This window comes from Callorhinus ursinus, unplaced genomic scaffold, assembly GCF_003265705.2.
Source record: "Callorhinus ursinus isolate GAN/ISIS: 27379988/994484 unplaced genomic scaffold, GSC_fseal_2.0 scaffold14, whole genome shotgun sequence".
Lineage (NCBI taxonomy): Eukaryota > Metazoa > Chordata > Mammalia > Carnivora > Otariidae > Callorhinus > Callorhinus ursinus.
In genome coordinates, this window is record NW_027397076.1 from 34,383,679 (window position 1) to 34,408,546 (window position 24,868).

General features: G+C 40.5%; 1 protein-coding gene across 4 annotated transcripts in view; it reads left to right on the plus strand.

The window, feature by feature from the left end:
* The window catches only part of PTPRB (protein tyrosine phosphatase receptor type B), a 113,303-nt gene that overhangs the window by 3,472 nt on the left and 84,963 nt on the right, over window positions 1–24,868 (plus strand). For 3 of the 4 annotated variants that reach the window (XM_073900661.1, XM_073900660.1, XM_025882866.2), the window contains exon 3: window positions 7,627–7,883. In XM_073900661.1, the coding sequence (XP_073756762.1) occupies window positions 7,627–7,883 (257 nt within the window). Of the gene's footprint in view, window positions 1–7,626; window positions 7,884–24,503; window positions 24,636–24,868 lie in introns of those variants that run through there. The other variant, XM_073900662.1, reaches the window with a different exon arrangement.

Genomic DNA, 24,868 nt, shown 5'->3' on the forward strand with positions numbered 1-24,868 from the left:
CACCATGCTGATCCTTGGACAGTTTTCTGTCACTCATTCATTTCATAAATGAAGTAAGTATTTAATTAGATGCTAGTTGAATGCAATGGCTCTTCTACAATAGAAGTTGACTATATAGTCCTGAGCTTATAAAACTTCTGACTATGAGAATAAGATAAAAATTATAAAAGTCAGTTAGAAAATTCAACTTTATCAGAGAATATACAACACATAACACCAATTTGTACATTTCCTATAGTTCATTGAGTGAGGCCTGTCCTAAACAATACAGAAACATTATAAATATTCCTGTTGTACCATTAAACATAAGAAGTAAGTTTCTTTCCCAGCCCCCAATAGAATCTTATTTAGCAGAAAGTTTCATTGGAACTTTTAAAAAAGTAGATATGGATCAGCAATGAGTTATTCAAGATAGAAGATAATTAATGGAAAAAATGATTTCCTTTGGCCTTCATGCAGAACATGTCCAATGATGGACTTTACTTCAAAAGTAAGTGGATGAAATAGACCATTTACAGTTAACCTCTGAACATGCTGTATCCAAAACGTCCAACAATGTGGGCTGGAAGAAAAATGGACTTCTAGAAAAAAGCAAAATGAAAATTTGCACAATTGTGGTACAAAAAAGAAAAATCTTGTATTTGAATACACATGTATAATACATAGTTTGTTTTAACACAATTATAAGCTAACAGATGTTTTTCTGGTCTATGTCAAACTTACCATTGATTAAAGATACTGAATGATATGAGTTGACCCATAGCATGAAAGCTCATTGATTAGCTAGAGAACCCATTATGAAAAATTAAATGGCATTCAGATGTTTGCAATGAATGACTCCAAATTTCCTTTTTTAAAGCATTGATAACACAATTATATATATTGTTGTTGGGCTCCCTGCTCGGTGGGGAGCCTGCTTCTCCCTCTCCCTCTAACCGCTCCCCTGCCAGTGCTGTCTCTCTCTCTCACTCTCTTTCTCAAATAAATAAAATCTTTAAAAAAAAGAAAAATCAACATTTTATAACCAATTTATAAAATTAGACCTTTAGAGTTATTATTCTGAGTCATAAGAGCAATAATAAAAACATCATCTTCAAAATGCTAACATAACTGGCTAAAAATTGAAAAAATGCATTCTCTCCCTATATTCTTTTGTCAATCAGGTGTCAGATATCCAGCTCTTTGGAAACAATTTTACCTTTAGCAATGTGTCAGTAAAACAAAAAGGTGACTGACAGACTTTCTCAATTTTTCCTCAGACGTATTCGTGTTACATTGTACAGCTACATTCTTGGAGTCACTGTATTAAGAGTATAATTTTTAGAAATCCCTTGTATATAATTTCAGAATCTTATTTTATAAATTAACACAAACCAATTACCAATAATGCAAGAAGAATAAGGAAAAAAACATACTCTGTTCTATTCAATAATAATGCAATTTTATATAATCACACATTTAATTTTTTAAAAAAGATTACTGCTTTAGGAATAAAAATGCATTCTGAGGTCCAAATCTCTAATTGACAAACTCTTTAAACATAGTAATTCTAGATCTTCTAGATGAAGGGTGTAAAATTCCAGCCATCACTTAGATGCTTTTCCAAAGGATGCCAAGTTTCCCTATTTATAAACAGTTAGATGGCTATCTACAGTAATTACTTTCGGGGCAACTGGGTGGCTTAGTCGGTTAAGCGTCAGACTCTTGATTTCGGCTCAAGTCATAATCTCAGGGTCCTGAGATGGAGCCCCAAGTTGGGCTCTGTGCTCAGGGGGAGTCTGCTTGTCTCCCTCTTCCTCTGCCCTTCCCCCTGAGCTCTCTCAAATAAATAAACAAATCTTGAAAAATAAATAAATAAAATAGTTACTTTCACTCAGGTGTTTCATATTGTAGGGAGAAGTAACACTGTATGTAGGATGTTGGCTAACCAATCAGTACTTATTTAGCCTTTACTATAGATTCACTCAATCAGGAAAATTTTTTGCAGACATATTTTCGAATGATCCTAACATGACTGAGCTAGTGAAATCACTTAAAGAGATTTCGCTGCTGAAGTAAACCCTTTTGCTGCCAGACTTGTGGTAACTGCTGATTAAAGTAATTGTTTAATTGTAGTTACGTGGGTGAGGGAATAAGTTGCATAAGCGCTGTAATAGGTAAGCAATCCTATATACTCTTGGGAGAAAGGGTTTTAATAGAAGCTGTTTCCTTTAGTGATTGGTGAGAATGCTTGTAAATAAAGAGAACTTAAGGGGGAAAAACGAAACAAAACAAAACACAGTGTCTTTTGTACATACAAACCCTACTGTGACCAAATTGGCTGTCATAGGGTTAAGGTTTGTTTTCTCCCTACATGATTATAGAAACATGGGCTTTGCAATTGACCTTTGATTTATATGATCATTGGAAATCATATGACCATTGATTACTGATAGATGATCTATGTGATCATTGAAAAATATCTAGCACAGCATCCAGAGCCCCCCAACCATTTTCAGCCTGTGACATGTCAATGAATTCATCAGGGCACACCCATGGCTACATCTGACTTTCATGAGCCCTGAGCTCTTATGTCTTTGTGGGGCCCTCCCTTCCCCCCAAAATAAATAAATTAATTAAATAATTTAATAGATTTTCATGGGCCTCCAAATCCTCATTTTTTCCTGTTGTGTGGGAAGAAAAAATATTAAGCAAACATTTTCTTTGACTCTGAAAGTTCTTTTTTTTTAATTTTTAAGGAAATTAAATGATTCTGTAGGCCCTATAATCTCATGGGCCCTAGGCACTGTGCCTATTGTGCCTAATGGACAAATCAGCTGTGGGCTCACCAAGTAATTCACACACTCTCCATCTCCCCTTTTCCTGACCCTGGTAAAGTAGCACCTGCTTCAGCATCCCTCTCCCACAGCCTGATAGTGATGAATTTAAAAGCCGTTCTTCTTCCTCTAGGCAGCCTAGTTTCCTTCTACCCACCATCTAATATACATACATGTCCCAAAAGAGAACATGGGATACACCAGGCATATCTTCCTAATGCAACTCATAATACAGTAGTTGAGTAATAATTGGCTTTTTTTTATGTTATTGGCTTTTAAAAGGTATTGTTTTAATTAGTTTTTCATTTATTTTTTTGAATTTAAATTTTTTACTATGCTCTGCTTTGATGTTTTCCTATGCCTTGTCAACTTCCATTTGTTAACTTTACTTTCTTTACTTCTAATCTTGGATCTTTCTTAAGTCTGTGAAGTATTTTTTGAATATTCTAATAGCCAGTGAAATTCTAATGACTTCTGATTTATTTGTTATGTCTCCCACTCTTTTGCAAATTCTCTTTCTTTGGTATCTCTTCACAAACTTTTCACCTCCTGGTTTACTTTCTCAAATTTAAATATGTACCCTTTATTTTTATATACCCTTTATTTTATTGATGACATTTTCTAAAATGTTATTCTTTTTACCATTTCTAGAAATTATTTAGACTATTATAACTCACAACCCCCCCCCTTTTTTTGTGAGTAAAGCGATAGAAGTTTATTAAGTGAAGATACAGAAAAAGCTCTCAAGAGTGAAAGGGGTCCCTGCAGGTTTGCCAACAAGGGCCTTTAGGATTGGTCTTTTATAGAAAACTAACCAGGGAACTTGAATCCTTTTAATATCTCTATTGATAACATCTTCAATGGCTTACTTCCTTTTTAGGGTCTGGTTATTCTTTGTTGGTCACAGGTGATTATCATAAAGACACCCACTCCACATGCCTAGAGCAATCTTGTTTAATATATTTAATGTATAATATATATACATAAATTATCCTTTTTCTAAGGTAACTTCTGTTTCATTTGTTATATCTTTTCCACATTATTTCCCCGCTTTTAAAAGGCATATTATATTCGGCATCTTCCTACAGAAAAGCAAGTCCCAATATAGTTGAAATTTTCTCTCTCCAAAATGAGTTCTGTTCAAGTTATTCTGCTTTCAACATGCTTGAAAGTTATTTGTATCATTTAAGGGAGGGGAACTAACAAATTGTGTATTTTTATTATCATTATACAAAAATCACATTTCTATTATTGATCATATCTGAGCTAATTCATAGACTAACTGATAAACTGAAATATGTGTTGTGTTTTAAAAATATATTTTCAAAATATGGTCTTGAAATGGTACAGTCATTGCAAATCATCTTATAGATGAGCTATTTACAACTTACATGCTAAAATCTATTAAATTGGACCCAGGATGGTGTCTCTTATCTTGAATTGTGTTCTAAGAGGAATTATGTATAATGTGGAAACAATGTGGTAGCAATGGTACAATAAATCTTTTAAAAATAGCTTCAACTTATTGTTCCATTGTGTAAGAACTTTTCCTTGCATGTGTCAAAACACATCTTGCTCTTTCATGAACTGTAAAATGTATATACCTTTTTAAAGAACATCAGAAGAATTTATAGATACCAAAACATCCAAAGATCTACTATTTTTAATATAATTTCATAGCACCCATTTCAACAGAGTTCAGGAGATGAAAAGATTAATGTATTTTGATTGCCTTATATATTTCTGTAATGGATTTTCTCTCCTCCCATTTACTTTAAAATCCTTCAATACCCATGTAAAGAATGATTAGAATTCAGTTTGGCTCATATTGTGTATATGGATAAAACCTTATAGTTAGAGATATATTACAATCACTAAGAAACTTAGACCTGCAGGTGCTGGGCCCCACACCAAATCTCCTAGTGAAGGGCCAAGTCTTCAACATTCTAAGAAGCTCCAAAGGGGATTCTGATGCCTACCAGAGTTTGAAGACCACTGCTTTAAAATGCACAAAATTTGGAATTTGAATGTTAAGACTAAAGTTTCTTTCCTGCTTCTTAAATAGCACAAGTTAAAAACACAGTCACAAAATGAAGGGGTACTGGCCTTGGATATTCTCTAGGTTCTTTCTTTGGAAAAAAGGTAGTGGCCTAAAAAGGAAAATGGACTTGTTTCATTTGGAGTGTTTTAAAAATACATTTAGAAGCTTAATTAAAGATAATCATAGAAGACTGACATTTTTTCCATAAGATGTTCCAAAGCTCCATGTAATGGTAATAAGCTATGTTATTCACAGAAGAAATTTTAAGAGTGTTTTGATCATTTATATAATTTTGGGAGAGTCCTGATTCATCCATTGAATCAATCATGTAATTTGACTAATAAAAAAAGGTTCTAGGATAAGAACTTACCAACTGCTCCTTAGTGAAGAAGAGTAAGCATAGGTTGACATGCTAAGACACATAATTACATGCTACATATTTGGAAGCTTGTTTTTGTCCTAACCCATCATTAAAAAATTTTTTTGAGGGTCTGAAAGCTAAAATCGTCATAAATGGTAGTCAGCTCAGAGGATGAGCATTAGCCAAAGCCCAAAATAACAAAATACTAATCGCCACATACAGAAATGTTTACATCCCAACAACAGGCAAATGCCTGCTTGAAGGAACATTCTAGCACCTAATTCAATTAAGACTGCTTCTTAGAGTTTATCGTAAAGGAATATTGCTAATAGAACAAGTGGGTTTGTCATGTAGAAAACATCCCACGGATAAATAAATCTGGTCTATGTTCAGAGTGGTGACGTGGGCACAATAACAGTGGGGGCGGCACAAGATTCAGAAGGAAAAAAACAAACAGAAACTAGCGGGAATGTCCAAAAATCTATCAAAGTCTAGGTCTAATAGATGTACAGATAGGGTTGTCAGATATAATACAGAACCTTTGATTACATTTGCATTTCAGATAAATTACAATTTTTCAGTATACATATATTCCCAATATAATATGTCATATGTAACATAACCTTTACAATATTGTATATTTGAGATATGTGAACTATTCTGAATTATGAATTCTTTATCCGAAACTCCGATTTAACTGGGCATCATGTATTTTTGTTTGCTAAGTCTGGCAACCCCCATACAGGGTTTGCATGACCTTCCACATCTCAAGGGAAGGATACTTGATAATCACGACTACTTCATGAAATTTAAGAGTCTAAAGAATCTTTAAGAGAACTGCTGATGTTCACATCTTACTAAATTTTAAAAATACTTTTTCTGTTTTTGTCCTGTTTTTGTGCCTTATCCCCCCTCTTCTTTATGTTCATATAAAATATGTCAGTTGAAATTGGAATGGAAATAAATGAGATTCAAAAGAGGGCTCAGTAAGGTGGACCAGAACAGGGAAAAGGCCAACATTAATAGCCTCTTCAGGGAACTTTCACCAGCACATAGTAGTTGCTTAAGAAATGGTTGTGGGGCGCCTGGGTGACACAGTTGGTTAAGCGTCTGACTCTTGGTTTCGGCTCAGGTCATGATCTCAGGATCCTGGGATCGAGCCCCCGGTCAGCTCTGCGCTCAGGACAGAGTCTGCTTGCAATTCTCTCTCTCTCTCTCTCTCTCTCTGCCCCTCCCCTCTGCTCTCTCACTCTCTTTCTAAAATAAATAAATAAATCTTGAGAAAAAAACAAAAAGAAGAAGAAACGGTTGGATGAACCACTAAAAGAGTGGTGAAAAATAAAATCTTTTGTCTGCCAGTTTGTAAACCAGAAACTTTTCAAAGTTATAGTTATCTAATTGGGCAAGATCCTATGGCCCAGGAAACCCTGACATATAATGGAGTTGATAGAAGCATCTAAACATACCACCTCAGCCCCTAACTTACAGACCTTTCCAATGCTTCATATTATATAATTGTTCTCTAGGTCTTGTTACACAAAATGTGGTCCAAAGACCATCAGCCCCAGCACTGGCATCTCCTGGGAGCTTGTGAGGAGTGTGGGCTCTGACAATCTTCACTGAATCAGAATTCGCATAGTTAGCAAGATTCCCAACAGATGGAGAGCACGTTTTAAAATTATGGCTAGGTGAACCTAATTCATAAATCAATTATTTTTAAGTATGGACAATTCAGCCTTGCAAAGTAAAGCTATAAATTAACCGCACCAGCTCGTAGGTTTTAAATCTCTTGACTGTCCTTCCAGCAGATAGGGAGCTTAGAAACTACAACCATCCTAGGATCTGGTACTCACACAATTAGGATTAGAAACAGTTTACACTGTGGTAAGACATCCTGGGAATCATCAGTCTTCATGACGAAGTTAGGTAAGTTGTTAGCTGTGATTCTCAACCTGGTATTTTGTTTAATGACCCCCTTTGAGAAATTGAATGAAAGTTCTGAAAGTTCCCCACAGGGGGAAAAAAAAAAAACTATACATGGACATATATTCAGGACTTGGCAGGAAGTTTTTCGAGATTCACGGACCCCCTGAAGCCAATTTCATGACTCCCTCAATGATCACAGAGTAAATTTAATTCTGTCTTCTACACAAAGCTGGGGATTTCCGGTAGCAGTTTCCACAAACTCCCCTGACCCTATGATATCAATAGATGGATAAAGGATGGGTGGCTTGAACAGGGCAAATTGGCATCGTCACACTCCCAGACCCTTGATTTTTCATATAACTGAAACCCATCCACATGCCTGTTATGAACGATGTCATCTTTTTCTAAAGTCAAATTGCTTTTATGTGAAGAATCCACAAAACATGAAGGTAATTTTAGCAACTGTCCTTTTTTTACCTCAGCTGTCCTGGGAGCAGAAGTTTCAGTAAGGAGCACTAGAAACACGGCTCCACCCCAAATCCCCACTACTTTAAATGTACTTCCATATAGCCCGGAACACCTTATTAGGAACACCACAGAGGCCTTCACCAGAAGTACAACAGAACACTCCAGCCACAAGAGCAGACAGAGGCAGCACCCCGATCCGCAGATGACTGGAATTACAGAGACACCTTCGGTGCCCTGGACTATTTGGCCTTTCTCCAGCACCACGGAACAGGTAAGGGGAGAATGGATGTGGAGGGTGCCTTAGAAGGGTCTCAGAAAGTCCATTGCTTGGAAAGATTCGCTCTGCTGGCAGTGCCACTACCCAAGTGGGTGATTAGGTCCTCTGTGTCCTGGCTGCTAACGATGTATGAATGCATTTTGCGTGATGAAAAAATCTTTGAGATAGAACTAAAAGTTCTACATCTTCATAAGGTAAAGATAATTAGGCTGCAATGTCAAAACCACACTCCTGCAGGTTGGCCGTATTTCTGAACCAAAGTCAGGGTTCACAGTCTTAGGCATAACCTAAAAACAGGAAATAGAAATTGACATCAGTACCTTGCAAATTCCCCTGTGTCTATGTCACAATCGTTTATGCTCATAAGAGAGTGGTCTCTTTGTGACTCTTCACAAAGCAATGGAAGGTTCAGGAATCTATGATTGATTTGTGAACATGGTCAAATAAGCTAAGTCACATACCAATTCCTCATCAGCAGCCACAAAAGGACAGATGGGTCCAATGCCTGAGGAGCAGCGATGGTGCGGTCGTAGAGTCTGCTCACGTAGTATTTCAGTTTGAAGTGTTCATCCGTTCAGTTCTGCTTACCATTCAGGGTTATAGGCCACCCTTTGGGGGCAATAATAGTGTCATTCCAAAAGTGTAATTTTCAAAGGCAAATAAAAAATGCTGTTTCATTTGGCAGTGTTTAGCCATTTTCTAATAAACCAAATATTTGAAAGAAAGTAGAAGCCCGATACTATGCATATAACTTAACACCCGTTTTAGGGTTTTGCTTTCTTTTGCATTGTGCAGAATTTGCTATTGTGTATGGTTCCTGGCTAGTAAGCACATATTTCTTATTAATCACAAAGCAAACATAACCGACACTGAGCAACTTGTGGAACTTTGTTTTTATCTCCACTTTTCCTTTACTATATAACTTCCCTGCAAACTGGTGCTTCCCTTGCCTCTGAATAGAATTTAGGAAGGTCTCATGACTTTTCTGGATGCTCTTTATATTACTTTAAAACCCAACACTCACTCTCAACCCATTAACAAAGATACTAATTTCAGGAAGTAACCCAGACTCTGAATTCAATATAAATATTAGCTTTTCCTCTCCTGTCACCCCATCCCTTTGGGCTTGAAGTAGGAAAAGGGAACTTGACCAAAATCTCCCACTTCCCACCTAGCTTTTTACCCACCTCTCCTAGTTTAATCATTATGCGTTCAGACCTGTCTGGGCTTGGAAAGTGGGGGGGGGAGACGGGAAATGAGAGCAGGAGAACTGGTACTTGAGGTTGCCATCATGAATTGGCGCGGTACTCTCCCTAAATCTCCAACTCCTGAGCCCCTCTAGCCATGGATGTCAGGGAGATTTGCCAGTTATTTTGAAATTGAATGCTTCTTGGTGGAGCACCTTCTTGTTTAGGTTGAATGTGTCTCAGCCAAAATGCTATTCTAACATCAGTTTGTAAGAGTACTCACTTATATCTGAAAAAAAATATATATATATTTTGATATATTATATATAACATATATAACTTTTTCACAACTAATACACAAAAAATTAAGTGTATATTTTAAGTATATAGCATATATTATATACATATATATTAGTACAAAAAAAGCATTAAGCATAAATTGTACTGATATATATATCATATATATAATATACTTTACTGATATCTATATGAAGTCTGTCAAATAAGAAGCATGCTGAATAATAACTATAATAGAAATATATCTGCCTGAACACTCAAGGATTGCCTTTTAGCAAAACTGTTTTTCCATTTTTGCTCACATTTGATGATTGTGAAACAAACACAGAGAGAGCTCCCAGAGGCGGCCAGGCTCTACTGGGAAGAGACAAGGACACCCAGCTGCAGAGCTCTGCGGCAGGCACACTGGCCCTTGGGCCAAACCAGCACTGTGTTACAGAGCTCATGTGACCCAGCACCAGAGCTGGATTTACAGGTTCAGGTCATGGTAAATACAGAGCAGGGTGTGTTTTGGTTTTTGTTTCTTAGTCTTTTTCTAAAGTGAAATCCATTGTAATGTTTATGAACTCCCAGATGGGGCACCAGAATGACTACATACTGAGTATTCATCAAGTCATGACTCATGTCCCAGTTTTTCCTTGAAGCTCGGGCAAAATCTCAACCATGTCTTGGGAAGCTGAGTGTGTAAAAGCTATGATCCTCCCAAAGGCAGTTTCTAAAATTGCAGTTTCCATGACTCTAATGCTTTAGTCAAGGCATCTCTGCTAGATCATCATTTGATTTAAGATGAGCATTTACTCTGTAACAGTTAATTATAAATAGCTGTAGTTAGATATTTGGAAGGGAAAAGTCACTTGAGAGGTAAAATTCCTGTGTTTTGAAAGTAATTTTGAAAGGTACCCTTATCTCGATACCTAGAAGAGCATAAGAGAGAAATAAAATCATTCAACTTAATTGCTTCAAATTCGGTAAAAAGAAATTCTTTGCGTGTCAGTTGTTTTCTTTATCAGATAGCACCTGGTCTGTGATGATTTGGGATTGACTTAATATAACTCGGCTGTGAGTTGAGGTGGTCTGTTATCAGGTGATGACGGGAAAAATCCGAATGTGAGGATAGGAACTGTATTTATTCAACTTTGCATCTCCAGCATCTGAACGTAGTGCTTAATATGTTATAAAGTTTGTAGAAAGATAAAGAAAGGTGTGGAATGGAGTGAAGCAAATGGGGGTGGGGAGTGGAATGGCATGAAGTGCAGTGGAGTGGAATGAAGAGGAATGGAGTGCAATGGAATGGAGTGGAATGGAGAAGAGCGGAATGAAATGGGATGGTGAGGAGTGGAGTGGGGTAGAGAAGAGTGCAGGGAAATCGAATGAGGAGAACGGAATGGAGTGCTGGGAAAATGAGTCACTTGAAGTGGTATGGAAGTGTATGGAAGTGGTTGGGATTGTTGACCACTTGGGTAGGAAATGACCCATCTACCGTCAGTGTCCACGTATGATGGTCATGTTGAATGGCCATGCACTTTTTTATTGCCTTAGTGTTTTATATTTTGTGTGAATGTAGAGTTTAATATTTAATACATAATAATATAGTGTTTCATTCAGGGGCTAATTCTCCAGTTCCTTTTCCTCCCTTCTAATTTCCCCCCATTTCATCTCTTAATCACCCTTCAACTCCCCCCCAAAAAAAATTATAAGAGAAGAAAGGGGAAGAGACATTGATGACTGTTCAATTTATTAACTTTAGAAAATGTTCATCAACTCAACAAACATTTCTTGAGGACCTAACTAGTGTCAGAACAGAGTGGTTGAGCGCTCAGTCTTTGAGGTCAAACCCCTGACTCTGCCTCTTCCTAGCCAGTGACCTGGCAAATTACTTAAACTCTCTAAGCCTCAGTTTCCTCATCTACAAAACGGAACCTCTACCTCCAAGCTGTTGCAAGGATTGGGAGAGATAATGCATGTAAAATGCTTACTACAGCACTTGGTCCTTAGTAAGCATTTAGGAAATAATAGCTGCTATTGCTACCTTTCACTGAGACACAAAGATAAATGACAAAATTGTTGCCCTGAAGGAACTCACTATCTGCTGTGGTGTTGAGGGAAATAGAAATATACACAGGTTCTTATGGACTACAAAACAAGGTGCCTAACTAGTGTGAAGGTTTCAGGAAGTATCTTCTGGTAAAAGGAATATCTGAAATAAACCAAAAGGAGAATAGAGTAACCTAATAAGAGGTAGAGGAGTGGGAAGCAGAGAGGTGGAGGAACTGGGATGGGGTGGAATGGAGAGTTAGAAAGTGATTTCAATTCTTACCTAAAATTTGCATTTTAAAGAAACTTGGAGATTTTATCGCTTTAGTCCAATCATCTATTCTGTACTCATTTATTTTGGGCTTTCTATTTGCCTGACATTATGAGGGATGTGAGAATAAATAATAAATAAAATCATAATACAATATAGTCAAAATCATTGCATGTAAGACCAGCACTCTGCTAGGAAGGTAGAAAAGATTTCAACAGTGTAAGAGCCCTGTAATCATTCTCCCATGTACAGAAATTGAATGTATATTGATGAATATCTCAAATACATGTTTTCAAATGGTGTCTTCATCCAGAAATAGTCAGGAGTTCCTACTTGTTATTTTAATTAGTGACACTATTAAATTATCTGTCATTCCTTTGGTTCCCATCACATGTAACCACGAGGGAGAATTTAGAACACTTAACCTGAAATAGAAATCTAGAGAAGAATAAGAACTGAAATACTAAGATTTTTTATGCTTGGAAATGCTATGTATGTCATTACTACTAATTAATGTTTATGCAGTGACCATAGTGTTCTGGATCCACAATCAAAGGATGAATTGGGGTTGGAACATGGGGCGGGAAGAGTGGCATGTATTTATGTCTTTCCCTTTCGTCAACAGTCTCTCTGAGTTATGAGGAATAAAACATGAAGAGACACTGTGCAGTATCTACAAAGAAGAGAATCTAGGAGATAAAAATAATATCTAAGATTTGTGTGCCAGGAACTATGCTAAGCACTTTCATTTACTCTGGGAGGTGGGTACTTGTATCCATTTTCCATCACTGTATAACAAACCACCCCAAAACTTAGTAGTTTAACAAAATGACAGTTTACTATTTCTCATGATTTTGTTGATTAGTTGGGTGGTTCCTCTGCTGGTGTCACCTGAGCTCACCTTTGCAGGTGCATTTAGGTTGGAGGGTAAGCTGAGCTAGAAGATTCATAATAGCCTCCCTTGCATGACTAGCAGTCAGTGCTGGCTGCAGGATGGGGCATCTCCGTTCTTCTCCACATGGCCTCTCTTCCTCTGGTAGGCTACCCAGCTTCTTTACATGATAGTTGAGGGGAGTTCTGCAAGAAGGAAAAGGTGGAAGCTACAAGCCTCTCTAGGCCCAGGTTCTAGAATCACATATCACTTCTGCCACATTTTATTGACCAATGCGGCCAGGTCAGATTTGAAGGTAGGGAAAACAGACCTCACATTTTGATGGGAAGAGCTGCAAAGTCACATTGCAAAGGGCCACACATATTGGGGGAGGAAACTACAGCCATTAAATAATCTATCATGATATTTATTATTGTTGTTGTTACTACTATTATTATTATTTTGCAGATGCCTAGCTTAAGTTTAAAGAGGTTGAGGACTTGCTTGAGGTCAAATGATTAGAAAACAGCAGAGCAAGAAGAAGGGCACACACACACACACACACACACACACACACACACCGGCACACTTGCTCACTTTACGCTCTTACCTAGAGCTCCTATTAATGAAGGTAAATACCAAGGAGGACATAATTTGAAACAATTACTAGTAATGCTACCGCAAAGTTGTCCTAGTTGACCCTTTGGGAGCAGAATTTTCCCTACTTTTCTCTTTCCCCCTCATTCCTCACATCCTCAGCTGCCGGTGTGAGGGGTCGGCCTTTGGAAGGCTGTAGACTTGGGTCAGTATGTGGTTTCAAAACTAACTCTCTCCCTCTCCCTTGCTCTCTCTCCCTCACCCTGGACGTGAATTAAATCATCTAATACCAGTCGTGTGCCTAGTAGGGCTGGAAACCCCTGTGTACTTACTGTTAGCTATTGTTGTTATCCTTACCATGGTAATAGTATTATGTAGCTGTGTGTGTCTTTACAAGGACAAAGTTGATGAAACCAGAAGCTTGTCTACCATATGAGTTAGGGAATATCTAGATCAGTTGTTCTCAAAGGATGGACTCCAGACCCAGAACTTAGAGCTACTGAATCAGAAACTCAGTGTAGGGCCCAGTAATCTGTGTTTTAACAAGCCCTCCAAGTCACACGGATGCACTTGAAGTTTAAGAACCACTGACCTAGACAAATCTGGTCCCTGACCAACAATATCTTCCTCATAGAGTTCTAGATGCCTTAGTTTCCCACAATTGATGGCGCTTTAGTGTGTTGTGTTACGAGGAGGTGGGCCAGGGCACTATAAAAGCTAAATAATCAAGTAGTGGAAATTAATTTATCTAATTACAACCTCCTACTATTCCTTCACAGAGTGTACATTCTGTAAGGAATGGGGCCTAGGGTGGTTAAGTGGAGCCTGCACAGATAGGGAACTGCTGCTAGACCCCAGGGTTTTTGTGGTAATTAGAAAAGGGTGTTTCCAGGCACACAGTTCCACCATGAATGCACAAGACATGGTAGTGGGACATGGGCTGGATTCCAGCCCCAGGCACACTCTCAGCCGGGCATCCCCATATACCACCTACACTAAGAAAAACTGAGTCTTTGTGCACTGGCCCAGTGGCAGATGAAGCCGGATGTAGGTGTCAGAAGTGTGCCCTGCATCATCCAGCCATTCGCTGTGGGCAAGGTGAGACAGGCAGGGCTGGAGGCAGCAGGAAGTCAGTCTGTTGGGGGACCTGAGTGATGGGGGGCAGGAGGAAGAGTCAAATGTGAAGTGGCCTCCAAAGGGATAGAGGGTGGACCTTTGACTTCACTTTAGCTTCAAAATCTGACCAGCCTCTATCTGTTGTTTGAGTAGTGGACTCTAAAGAGATGTCTAGTCTGGACCCCCTCTCAGCCATGTGACCTTGATGGAGATGGTGTGATATAACGGTAAAAGGCCAGGGCTCCCATGTTGCAAAAACCTGGTTTAAATCCTGGGGGGATGGGGGGATGGCATCTACTCGTTACTCAACTCCAGTCATAATTGCTTCCTCTTTAAAATAAGGATAAATAAGGGTATGCTGCCTCACAATGCAGTTGTGAGGATTAAAATCTGATTAAGTGAAGTGCTTAGTCCATTGGCCACACGTGCTAAGTAGTTGATCATTATAGCAATTAGCACCAGCTTCCTGTTTCTGCTTCATCATTCCCACCCTGCCTGCTTCACAGAGTTGTAAGAACCAGGAAAGCTGACATCATTACACGAAAATGCTTGGAGAGGGATACCATGTTGAACACGAATTGAAAAAAAAAAAAATGTTCCCGGTTGGTTTAGATTCTGCTAAAGACCATGAATCTTGTTTGGAGGCACACCTCCTTCCCCTCCCCACCCTGCCGGGCCCTGGCCTGAGACAGGGATCGCGTTTCCTCTGTTCATGAATAGCCATTGTGGTACAGCTCAGGCCTGAACTGTTCTGTGCTTCCTTCCATTTGGCCTTCAAAGAGATCACACCCCACTGTGAGCCTCCAAATAAGTAACGAGGCAAATGCAGAAAATCCCCAACTCCTCCTACCTCCCTCAAGTCTGGGGTAGCCTCCTTTATTGTGTTACTTGAAGTATGGGGGAGGGGTGTCCTGCTGCCACCAGTCTTCTGGGGTCAGAAGAACTAAAGAAAGGACAATACTCCCCCTTTACTGAGGCAAATATCTAGAGGGAGAAGTGCAAAGATGTAGCAAAAAAACAAACAAAACAATCAAAAAACCGAAAGACAAAAACAGAAAACCATCCCCTAATCATTCCTCATGAACAAGGACTCTTAGATTGTCTAGTGTGCTTGGGGTACAATACAAGCAGATTCTGAGACTGCTGACAGGGCAGAAAGGTCATTCTGAGGAGTAATAGCTTGTGTAAGGGATGTATTCCTAAATACCCTGATTTAGAATTAGCATCATTCAAGCCTAATTCTGACAAAGAGCTGTAGTTTTCTTAGTTTGCCAGCTATAGCGGATTGCCATGTGCCAGTAGCATAATACAGTCTATAATTTACTTGAATTTAAAGTCCTCCGGCTTTAAAATCTCAAGGATTTTTCTTTTCTCTGCTTTTCTTTTTGTTATGATTTGCATTACTTTCTATTTTGTGTGCACAAAAGTTATGTTCATATTTTGTCACAATATAGATCGTGTGCACATAAAAATGCAACCATGAAACAGAACATGTGCATCGAAATGGACTCCTTAACAGGCCAGGATTTCTCTGGCACATTGGTTTCCCTGAGCAGATAAGTGCTGATGCAGTGGAGAAAGGAGCAAAGAAAGGGGGAAATGATATCAAAGGAGAAAGGAGGATGTGCTAATTGACATAGGAAGTCTTCGGCTCTCAGCCCTGGCCTTACATACATCAGAATCACCAGGAAAGAGTTTTAAAGATGCAGATTCTAAAATTCTGCCTCAGTCCTTGCATCAGCATTTAAATGAATCAGCATTTACTAATACAGGACCTCAGCACCTAGGGTGTAAAAATCTCCCCATTGATTGTAATACGTGATTAGGTTTTCGATCCCTTGGAGAATAACTGAATCATCAGCTTGTTAGAACAAACATTGACCATAAGAGAAGGGAAAAGTCTGGCTGGAGAGGTATAATCTGAATGGAATCTCAAGGAACTATCCGACAAATGCAAATGGAGGACAGTACTATAGAAAAACTGACTCATATCATTCAAAAAGATCAATGTCATAAGGATCATTTGAAAAGGCTGAGGAATTGTTCCAGATTAAAGAAGATTAAGAGACTTGACAAGGAAATGCAATACAGGATCCTAGGCTGGATCCTTACTAGAGAAAACAAAAAACAAACAACAACAACAAAAAAAACCCAAATGCTAAAAAGAACGTTATTGAGACAATTAACAAAATTGAAATATGGATTGTGGATTAAAGCATTATAACAATTTTGAATTTTCTGAATTTGGTAACTTTACTGAGACTACACACCTAACTCAGGATATACACAACCAGCTCTGAAAGGTTAGTTCAGGTAAAAACAGTCTATACGGAGAGAAGGAAAGAATGGGAAAATGAATGTGGGAAAATGTAAAAAAAAAAAAAAAAGCAACAGAATTAGTGGGTCTGGGTAAGGGCATATAGAAGCATTCTGTACAACTCTTACAATGTATAAGTTTGAAAAAATAAAAAGTTTAAAAAATAAAAAGAGGAGTTTGCTTAAGGGCTTTTAGAGGGTAGAATCCAAGGGAGGCTACAGTGTTAGGGATAGACCAGCGGCTCCCACCAAGACCTGGATGTCTTGTTCAAGGACCAAGGGGAGAGAAAATGGGGGCAGAGGAAGAGGAAAGCAAGCACCACGAAAGGAATGATGATGAATTTGCAAGAAAGAACAGTAAAGCCAAGAGTCAGAGCTGGAGGGTGGGCCAGTTGGTAAGCCTGAAGATAAGCTCAAGAGCTCTGCGAGAGAGAAGTGCTTTAAATCTCTGTATCTTCGCCCGGCTGCCTAGTGATTGCACCAGCATACCCCCCCACACACAATAGCAACTGGAAAGGGGAAATGCTATGAATTCCAGGAGCTGTCTTTAAAGCAAAATTCCTTTCCACTCTTCCCACACTTTGGGGGAACAGGCAATAGAAAACTCCCATTGCTAGATCCAGCTGAGATCCCAACCAGGTAACCTGTTGGGGAGGTACATGGGAGGCACCTCTTTTTCTTCAAAGCTCTTCTGTTTTGGATTTCTAATAGATGTCAGCCAAGAAGTACACCCAATGTGCAGAGCTTTACTAGGTGCTTGCCTTTCATCTGTGTGTCTGTCAACATTTGTGTTTGCTCCCCTTTCTGCAAGACTGTCCTTGCAGTCCAGAACAGCACAGCTGTGGAGACGATACTGAAAGAGTGGGCTTTGCCAAGAGTGTTGACCCTAGTGGTCTGAGTTAAGTGACCTCCTGATCATTTGAGAAGCATTAGATCTTCCATGGAGTAGGCAGGGTCTGTCCATTTGGAGTAGGGGCTGACTGGTCACTAGTTTATCCCAAGGCTTAGGTGCTGGGTATTCTTGGATTCTGTGCTGCTAAGGGCTTGGGGTCTGCATTGGAGAGCTGAAGAATGAAATCGTGTTTCAGATTTACGAATACTTAGTCATGCCCTTATTTAGTGGTGGAGCTGTGAATGTTTCCTCTGTCAATAGAAAGTAGACACTGAGTCTCCACAACCTGGGGATGTGGGTGAGATAATGAAGATACATGGGTTCTTTCCTTCATGAGGTTTATAATCTAGGCGACAGTTTTATCATTACATTTTTTGAAAAATATGATAAGAACCTTTGATCTTCCACTTTGATCACCGTCAGCCCCAATATCTAGGGGACTCTAGGATGCTCTGTGTCTGCCTCCTCCAGCAGACAAGGGGGGTGGCTCTGGGGCGGGGGGGCGGGGAGAGCTATAGAGAAGAGGCAGGCAAGAATGGGGGCCCCACAAACCTCCATCTCTTGATTTTTTTAAAATAAAAGTCAAAATCCAGATTTTTTTTAACGTAAAATCTGTTGTTCTCAACATGAGCCAACTATTCTATTTTTTTTTTTTTTTCAAAACAATGTTAGGGAGCGCCTGGGTGGCTCAGATGGTTAAGCATCTGCCTTTCAGCTCGGGTCATGATCCCGGGATCCTGGGATCAAGCCCCACATCCGGCTCCCTGCTCAGCGAGGAGCCTGCTTCTCCCTCTCCCTCTGCCTGCTGCTTCCCCTGCTTGTACACTCTCTCTCTGTGTCAGAAATAAATAAAATCTTTAAAACAAATTAAACGATGTTAGGATCACACTATAAAATCCAGAAAAGGCAAGCGTGCTGGCCAAAGAGTGAGCCCTGTGTTTGTGACCTTCAGAGAATCATGGGAAATAATGCTCTAGCAACAGTGGTACCCAGAAAAAAAAAAGAGGACAGAGTCTCCACCCTCCAATCATTGCTTTCTAAGACAGATGAACTAGGTGATCATTTCTTTTTGTTTTTGTTCTCCTTTTCCTGAAAGCCAGTGTTAGCCCTGCTTTGTCTGTCTACCACGCTAGGGTTTGGACGTTGGTCTAGTTCCTGAAGCTGGAATGTGAAGCAGCCCCGCCCACACAGACCCAGGACGCCTTTAATACCTTGACTTTGTGAGCAGATGGTTTCTGGGGAGTGGGGCGGTGGGGACTGAGAAGCCGGAGTGAAGACACAGCAGAAGCAGCTGAGGTTGAAGATGTTACAGTCACACCTAGTTTTAAGTTGTTATGGTGACAAAGCTGTGACAAAAGCTATGCAAAACCCTTTTCCTCCAGATTAAAAAAAAAAAACAAAACAGTAACAACAACAGCCTAGGGGAGGGGAAGAGGGTGAGAAACCAGTGCAGAAAAAAATACCAGGAAACCTTAGAGATGTGTCTGCTGAGAGATGGTGGAGCCTGGCGCTAGAGACATATCCGGCACCCCCACCCCTCCCTTTCAGGACTTAAAAAAACCTCAGCATGGTCACCAGCCAGAGCAGCCCTTGGATGTCTTTTGTGCTCATCTACTGAAAAGTTTCTCTTGGGTATGAGATGGGGAAGCAACGGTAATTTATTATCATTTGGTTTTTCTCGGAAAAAAATCTCATCCATGGACTTTGTCATACCCTAGCATTACTGGGTGCTCAGCATCCGTGATATATTGGTATTCATATAATATTATTACCACTGAATAATCATAGTATCTAACATTTGTTGAGCCCTTTAGCCAAGGACCATGTTTTACACAACACGGGTCCTTGCCATTTAATCCTTACAACTCCTACCCCTCCCAAATGCCTTTATTATTTCCATTTTCCTAGAGACCTATGACCTAGGACGCGTATGACCTAGGAGGATAGAGAGATTCCTTGAAGTATAAGTATTCAAAAAATGGTATCTCTAAACTCAAAAGAGGATAGTCACGGTTCTTAAAAAAAAAAAAAAAAAAGCTGCTTATCAAAATTACCTTACCTTAAATTTTAATGCACTTCTTTTTAAATGTATGACACCTGTTAGTTAAAATGTATTCATTTCTGTCATAATTTATTATTGAGCCAGTTTGGATTAAAACTTAGAAAAGGATTCACCATCTTATAATCATTTTTAATGGGCACATTCCCTGATTGCTAGGCTTTCTTCTTTTTAACAATATCTGGGGAAACACACATGAGGGTCTCATGACGAAAGTACTTCCTTGGAGAAAAAAGCATCAGAATTGACCCATCATCTAATATTTATTAAGTCTGCTGCATGTTGATCCTTTTTCCTTTAGCATCCACATGTTATTTTTATTGAGAAGTTATAAATATCAAATGTGTTCTAAATATATGTAATAGGAAAAATATATTTTATATAACATATAAATAGGCTTATATATTATATGAAATATATTATTATATATTATATCACCAATTTACTTATTCGACACCTTCTAAAATAGTTTGAGACCTTCTAAATCACTTACCTAGCTCCTTGTAACCAGAGAGCTCAAAATTTAAATTTAAAAGAAAAAGAACAATAAGACATTATTAACTCTCTTTACTATAAAACGATATCTGGTGCAGGGCTTTAAAAAAAAAAAAAATGGCTCCACCATGGCATTTTTGATCCCTCAGGTTGTGATAAGGCCTAGAATTTACACTTCTGGCAAGTTCTCGGAGGGTGCCGCTGCTGCGCTTTGAGAACCACCGTGCGGAAGGGTAGGCCTTCCTCCCCTCTCTCTTTTCCTCTTTTAATCTTCCCTCCCTCTCTTCTCATTTCCCACCTCATTCTCTTCCAAATCAGTCTTCTCCTCTTTGATTCCTTTACCCTTTCTCCTTTTCTCCTCTTCTCTTTTCCGCCCTCCCTTCCAAGGTGGTATTTGAGGCATCCGACAAGAACATGTTTACAAGGACTTGTTCTGAGTATTTATCCACATAACAATATTTACTGAGCAGGTACAAAGATTCCTTCCTGCCCCCCTTCCTTTCTTCATTCATCCATTCTTTCAGTAAGTATTTGATGAGACTCTTTTATGCCAAGTTCTATGCAAGAAGAACAAGACTGCCCTAAGAGAATTCTCCATATGCTTGGGAAAGGCAGGCAGTCAGAAGCATATACGGCATTAGATTATTACCAGGTGTAATTAATGCTCTGAATTGAACAAGTGGATTGCTGAGATGAATAATAATAAAAGGACGCTTTTTCCTTGTGTGGTCAGAAAGGGTCTGGCCCCATTGGGATGTGTTGACGCTGAGACCTTAATGACTGAGTGGAAGATAACCAAGGAGAAAATCTGGGGAGGAGTGGTCCAAGAAGATGAAAAGGCAGGTATAAGGGCCCTGAGGCAGGAAAAGGTCAGCTCTGTGTTGGGGTGTCTCCAAACCCCAGGCACACGGTAGGTTCTCAGTCAATATTTGCTGAACGAATGAGTAAGTGAATTATCAGACCCAGGCCACTGGAGCAAGGATGCAAGAAGAGAGGCCACGTCATGAATGGCTTTTTAGGTTATGGGTGAAGAGTTTGGATTAACCAATAACTTGAGCAATCTACTCTGCCCTCCCCTCCTCCCTGCAACCTTTCCCACACCCACCTCACACCCTCCTCTACAGTAGCAGTTCTCAAAGTGTGGTCCCTGGACCCCTGATCACTGGTTGTTTCTCATTCAACATCTGTGTTTATAAGCTGACAAGAGCCGTGCTCTCATCCATGAATTCATAATTTATGACTATGTAAATTATAACAATTAATCGCTATGACAATTTGTTTAAAAGGCAACTGTTTGTCCACTCACGTCTAATCAGAAGCAGCCCCACCCTTCCCATGCGGTCTGGGACACGTTTCCTAGTGGCAAAGAGAAGTGGTCCCAAATTCCTGGAATGCAGTAACCTCCAAAGCATATGCAGTGTCATGATGCAGGATAAATAGGTTCAAAAGAAGTTGTGGAATTCCAAATAAAGATGAGAACAAAGAAGAATGAATCAATTTATTTATACTTTGTAAAGTAGTTTCAAATAAACTCCTCATAGGAAAAAAACAATATCTGGCAACTTTCCCCAGTCCCAAACTGCCTTGAATCCATTACAGTTCTCTTTAATTTCTCATATTAATATAACTTTTTTTAAAAAAGAAAAATGTAATCAGTAAAAGCCTAAGTTTAAACTTTTCCTCATTGTTTCACAATATGCTAATCCTTATGGGCTATTTAGGATCCACTCACTTTGGGGGGAACTCTCCTGTAAGCCTTAAGATTCTCCAGGAAAAAGAACTCGGGGTTATATAACTTTGGAAAAGAAATGTCTATGACCACTACTGGGCCTTTGCTTCATGCATTGCTATGATTCTTCATACACATCGATAGTAAAATAAATGGCAACACATGATTCTAAACATGTGTCTCTGATACACCAAAAATAAAAGGCCCCTATTTAAAAAATCATTTCTTCTTTTCTTAATTCCTATTTCCAAGGGCATTATTAGCAGATCACTGCTAATAACCTAGAATTTGGAAACATCTAAACTGTATTGTAAGGATTTTTTGCTATCCCCTTGCTTGATTAGTCCTTCAAATTTTGTCTTTTCTGATGCATTTGCCTGCACCAAAGGAAGGATTGTAGGAAGAATGTTAGTATGTTGAAAATGAAATATAGTTTTTAGATTAACCTATAGGGTAGGGTAGGTTGTGGCATGCAGTGTTTAAAAGAAAAAAAAGATGGTGGGCAAAACTTGGAGGGGATAGAATTTATTGAAGATTTGGGCAAAGGACAGAAAAGAGTATTTAGTATATTTGGGGGAGATTTCAAATCTGTGGGGCAATTTATGAGAAAATTCTATAAACCTCAATGGAAAAGACAAAGCAAGAGAGAGACTGCAGAAGTTAGAAAAGCGCAACCTACGTGATGGTTGAATTTAAAAGAGAGGGGAAAGAGGTAATGGGGATGCAGTCTATTACCAGATAAACCAACACCTGGACAGCACATAAGCATTTACAAAAGGTGCTTTCACACCTGTGATCTTATTTATTCTTCATAACAGCTCTAGGAAGTATTTAGAGTGGTATAATTCCAGTTCGACAGACAAGGAAGCCACATTGTTTTCTGAATACAGCAAGAAAAGAGAAAGGTAATGAATGTTGAGAGGGAACGAAGCTGCAAAAAGACCCCTTTAAGGGCTGAAGGCAGCCTGTCTCTAAGAGAGAGGAGGGGACCACCTCTGATGCTGCAGAGGCACGGGAGGCTGTGAAAAGCCATTGAACGCGGGGGCAAAATACAGAGCGCGAGAAAAGCTCTCTTGGAAGGCAAGTCATCTGGGCAGAGAAATAGAAAAGAGTCTGTCTTCCCAGAAATACACACGGTTCAGGTTTGCCCTTTGAGTGTTTGCTAACTTGAAAAGGAGATTTGAGATCTCTGGTCTGGCTGCAGATTTAAGCCCATAGAATCTCTGAAGGAGTAGGAATTTCATTTTTTTCATTCAAAGGTTTCTTAAAAACATGTCTTCTGAAAGAATCGAAACAATTTTCACTTTTTCCTGCTTCTCCTCAAAGTAGATACAGTTGACATAGAAGTCGATCCTCTAGCTTTCTGTAGAATCCGCCTATCTGCGAAAGAAGGGAATATGACATTCTCCTTATTGATTTAGCTCCAGAGTATTTGGTTTTGAAAATTAAACTGTGAAATCTCATCTCTTCTGGCAGTTGTCAGAGAAGGCACCCAAGAAAAGCAATTGAGCGTTACAAAAGTTGTTGCAATATTTTGCTTGTATCACCTGTGTACAATTAAACATTTTTGTTCTTTGGTTATTAAGAACTCTTTTAAAATCCATTTTCAGATACATGATGATTCAGATACTGAGGCAGTTGGGCAGTTGCTAAAAAGCTATAGTTAGTGCTGGAAACTGAGTAAATTCCAGTTTTTGTAATACGTGTGGGAACTGAGCCATCAATAGTGTTTTCCTCAAAGGAGAGTTTTACTGCTTTCTTATATTGCTTAGACAATTATGGATGAAATGGTATTAACTACTAGACGGTCAGTGGTGAAACTGCTTTGCGGTTTGCTTTGTGGGTTGAACAACTGGCGGTGATTACATTTGTTCTTGGTCAGCGGCATTTGCATAAGATTTAGGGAGGACACCGACCTCTATACAAGAAAAAGGGGAAAGTGAACGGCAGAGAAAAAGAAAGGTCAAGTTGACAATGGACAAGATCCTTTGGGGGTCTTTTTCTCTTGCTGGTGTTAGGGGGATATGCATTGGGACAAATGACTGCTTTGAGGTGAGAAGGGCAAAAGCACTCTAAGAAAAGGCTTCAGGAAGGAGTGTAGGCGACCTAGGGAAATCTGCTGTGGTCAAGTTTAATCCTGGGAAAAGAGGCCCTGGAGAAAGCAGATGAGGAAGATAGGAAGGAAGATAGGGAGGGGGAGGCGCTGGGTGTGGAGGGAGGAAGGGGGTGGGGGGGCTGGAAAGTGAGAGGGAGCAAGTACTGACTGTGGCTAGGACGGCGGGGAGGAGGACTACCGAGTGGGAAAAAGTGAAAGTCGCGGGAGAGGAGGAGGAGGAGGAGGAGGAGGAGGCAGAGCTCGGTGGGCCCGGACGGGACCCCCGGCCAGGGGGGCGGCGGCGCCGGGGAGCGGGGGCAGCGCGGCTCGCCGCGGGCCCCCTTGGCAGCCTCAGGCGTTGGCTCCTCGGGGCTCCCTCCCTCGCCGGCGCATTGTTCCTTTGCCGGGAGACGAGGAAATTGCCTTTTGATTGCGGAAGTCCGCGGCCGGGGCCCGGGGCGAGGCAGCGCGGGTCAGCATGGCAGCGTGGGAAGGGCGGCGCGCTGCCTGCCCCCGCCGCCTCTCGCGTCCGCAGCCCGCCCGGGGCGGCAGCAGCAGCGGCGGCGGCAGCGACCGCGGCGGCCCCTGCGCGTCGCCAGCCCAGAGGGAAGTGCTGTGCGCCCGCGGGGCGCGCTGAGCGCGCGCAACAGGTGCCCCCCGCCCCGCGCCGGCCGTCGGGGCCGCCGGGCGCCCCAGCCCCTCTGCGGAGTTGGGGTGGTGAGCGCTGAGCGCGATGCTGAGCCATGGAGCGGGGCTGGCCTTGTGCACCGCGCTGAGCCTGCTGCAGGTGAGTGGCCCGAGGGAGGTGGCGGGCCGACGCGCCCCTCCCTGCAGAAGACCAAACTCCCTGTCGGCCGTCCGGTCGCCTGGGTCGTGCTTTGCAGAGGGAGATGGCCGAATTTCTTCCTCTCCCGGGGGGAAGAAAGGTCCTCTTGTGAGCCCTCTCCGGCCAGACTGACAGTTCATCCTACTGGCAGAGGCACCGAGCCGCCCTCCTCCAGCCGCTCCCCAGAAAGAGCA